The 2,474-nt window shown below is 37.2% G+C and overlaps 1 protein-coding gene across 1 annotated transcript; it reads right to left on the reverse strand.

The window, feature by feature from the left end:
• Nucleotides 1-1,301: 1,301 nt before the first annotated feature.
• Nucleotides 1,302-2,237, reverse strand: LOC120018585 (olfactory receptor 5F1-like). Its single transcript, XM_038961797.1, has 2 exons — nucleotides 1,824-2,237; nucleotides 1,302-1,589 (listed from the first exon to the last, which is right to left on the reverse strand). Exons 1-2 carry the CDS (start codon nucleotides 2,235-2,237, stop codon nucleotides 1,302-1,304), a joined length of 702 nt encoding a protein of 233 aa, XP_038817725.1.
• Between the last annotated feature and the right edge of the window lie 237 nt (nucleotides 2,238-2,474).

Genomic DNA, 2,474 nt, shown 5'->3' on the forward strand with positions numbered 1-2,474 from the left:
ACAACATTTGGATGTAAACCTGACAACTCGGAAATATACACAGAGATACAGTTATGTTGTTATACCGTCCTTAATGACATCCCAAAACAACAACTGATCTGACATAATTGTTCATTAAGTACCCACAGACCCTTCCAACTGTTTGGATTACAGAAATATTGTTTCATTATTCAACCTTTTGATGTTACCGTACTGCAACTTCTCTCTCTGTGGTAACAAAGGGATTTAACTCCCATTTCTGAAAGAGTGGGAGAGAGAGTTTTCCCGCAGGTATTTCCGACCATCATAAAACTGTGGTGGGAGAGAGAGAGAGGGGGGGGGGATCTGGCATCTATGATCTTTACTCAAAAGGGCAAGTCATGACACCTGATTACCCATATAGAAGTAGGACTAGTCTACCTGGCCTGCGTGCAAATGTAGGCCTATACATGTGCCCATTTGGTGATGTCTGATAGTATTTCTGAATGTCTTAATTCACCACCACTAATGAGCTGTGGAGCGAATCAAAGTATTTTTTCTTCACCTCAAACAGCAAGGAAACAAAGTCTGTTTTTATAATTAATTGAGAATGACAATAGTTCCTCAAAGTATTTGAATAATATTTCCATCTTTCTCCCGTTCGATTACCACTCGGCATGAAAGGGAAAAATGTAATGCTCGGATCCAGTGGAAACGTCATAAACTACCTGACCCAGTTGATAGTTGATACAATGTTTAGAGTTCATTGCAGACAGGTCATGCGTAGCCAATGTGATTTATAGGATATATATATTTATCAGGATATTTTTCTGACTGCAGCCTGCAATGTTTTTATGTGTTGGCTTTATGTAGGCTTTTTTTACATAGTCGGCAGTGGCAATAACAGTTACTTTTAGATTTGTATCAATTACATTTATATTTATATTGTAGAATACAGATTAACCACAGACAATGATTTTGAGATACAAAATAAATTAAATGAAACTGTTCCACGAAAATGTGCCTATGAAAAGCATAACTCTCTCGCAGGTTGGTGGAAATGGTAAGATGTGTCTATATATGGAAATATAAATGTTTTAAAATGTAGACAAATTGATTGGTCAAAAGAAAAGACTACGCTTCGTCGACCAAGATTTTTGTTGTTGTTGTCTACAGCACTAGTAGAAATGCAGGAAATTAGCATTAGATGCCCCAGAAATTTAGGGAGGACCCCCAGACCCACTGCCAGGTTATGTCCCCCCCCTACACTTCTAAACCCACCTCAAACTTTTTTTGTTGACTTCTGACATCAGGAAGTCTCCCTGTTGTGTAAGATCATGTAACTAACGTTTCATATCAATGATTTTATGTGCATTACACTTTCTAAAAACTGCTCTTCGAATCTGCTGGAGGTTAAGTCCATATATGACAGGGTTTAAGACAGGTGGTATAACAAGGAATTGTACAGCCATTGCATTACGCATATTTAGCGTAATATTTACATTATTCCACCCTTGCAACGTGTCAAACAGGGTCACTGTGATGTAAATAACAATTGTTATTAAATGTGGCACACAAGTCTGTGTGAACTTAGTCCTTCCTTTAGCTGACTTTACACAATTCCTTACAATCTGACCATAAGAAAATACAATGAAAAGTAGCTGTAAAACATGAACCACTATTATACATTTGTTCAAAATCTGATTGATGGTAATGGGTAAACATGCATGTTTCAGTATAGATGGATTGTCACAGAAGATCTTATCAATGCGAGATCCACACAAAGGAATCCTGGCGGTTAAAATAAGTGCTATGAGTGATATAAATAAAGGATAACACCAAGAAAATAAGAGTAACTTTCTAACAGTTAAAGATGTCACAATGGTATGGTATAGTAGTGGTCTGCATATTGCCACATACCTGTCGTAAGACATCACTGTTAGAGTAGACATTTCACATATTACGAATGTGTATATTACATAGGCTTGAGTCAAACATCCACCATAAGATATCACCTGAACATCTGACTGAAGGTCCAGTAACATCTTGGGGTAGAAACCAGCGGTTCCATACAATCCATTGACACATAGACTACACAGAAAGATATACATGGGCTCATGGAGGCCTTTCTCCTGAATGATTGTTATGATCAGAGTCAGATTCACAGTGATGATGAGAAGATATGTGATAAGAGACAAGATAAAAAATACCGATTTGTTGTTAAATGTCTCTTGTAAGCCAAAGAGATAAAATAGCTTGACTTGGGTTGAGTTCTCCATAGCTTTTGCTAATTTTCTTCCTCTGGTCAATGCAGCAATTCTTAGTCCTTGCAAGGCTTCAGTGTGTATGGATGTGAATGAATTCAAGTGTGAATCATTTGATTCTGTTTAGGCTCAGACTAAACACAACAGTTTTAACAAAACTAATTCACATCCTGCCTCAAATTCATATTTCCCCCCCAAGAAGTTCCCAATAATAATTGTACGTTATCAGATTTCTGAGGTGTGAAAGAAATA

Source organism: Salvelinus namaycush, chromosome 23, assembly GCF_016432855.1.
Source record: "Salvelinus namaycush isolate Seneca chromosome 23, SaNama_1.0, whole genome shotgun sequence".
In the NCBI taxonomy this organism is placed as follows: domain Eukaryota; kingdom Metazoa; phylum Chordata; class Actinopteri; order Salmoniformes; family Salmonidae; genus Salvelinus; species Salvelinus namaycush.

What these genes read in the sequence shown, in the direction of transcription:
- LOC120018585 (XM_038961797.1), bottom strand. Translation starts at nt 2,237, where the DNA reads ATGGAGAACTCAACCCAAGTCAAGCTATTTTATCTCTTTGGCTTACAA. An exon ending in CCATTGTGACATCTTTAACT is followed by an intron (nt 1,590 to 1,823) that starts GTTAGAAAGTTA and finishes TCTTATGGTCAG; the next exon opens with ATTGTAAGGAATTGTGTAAA.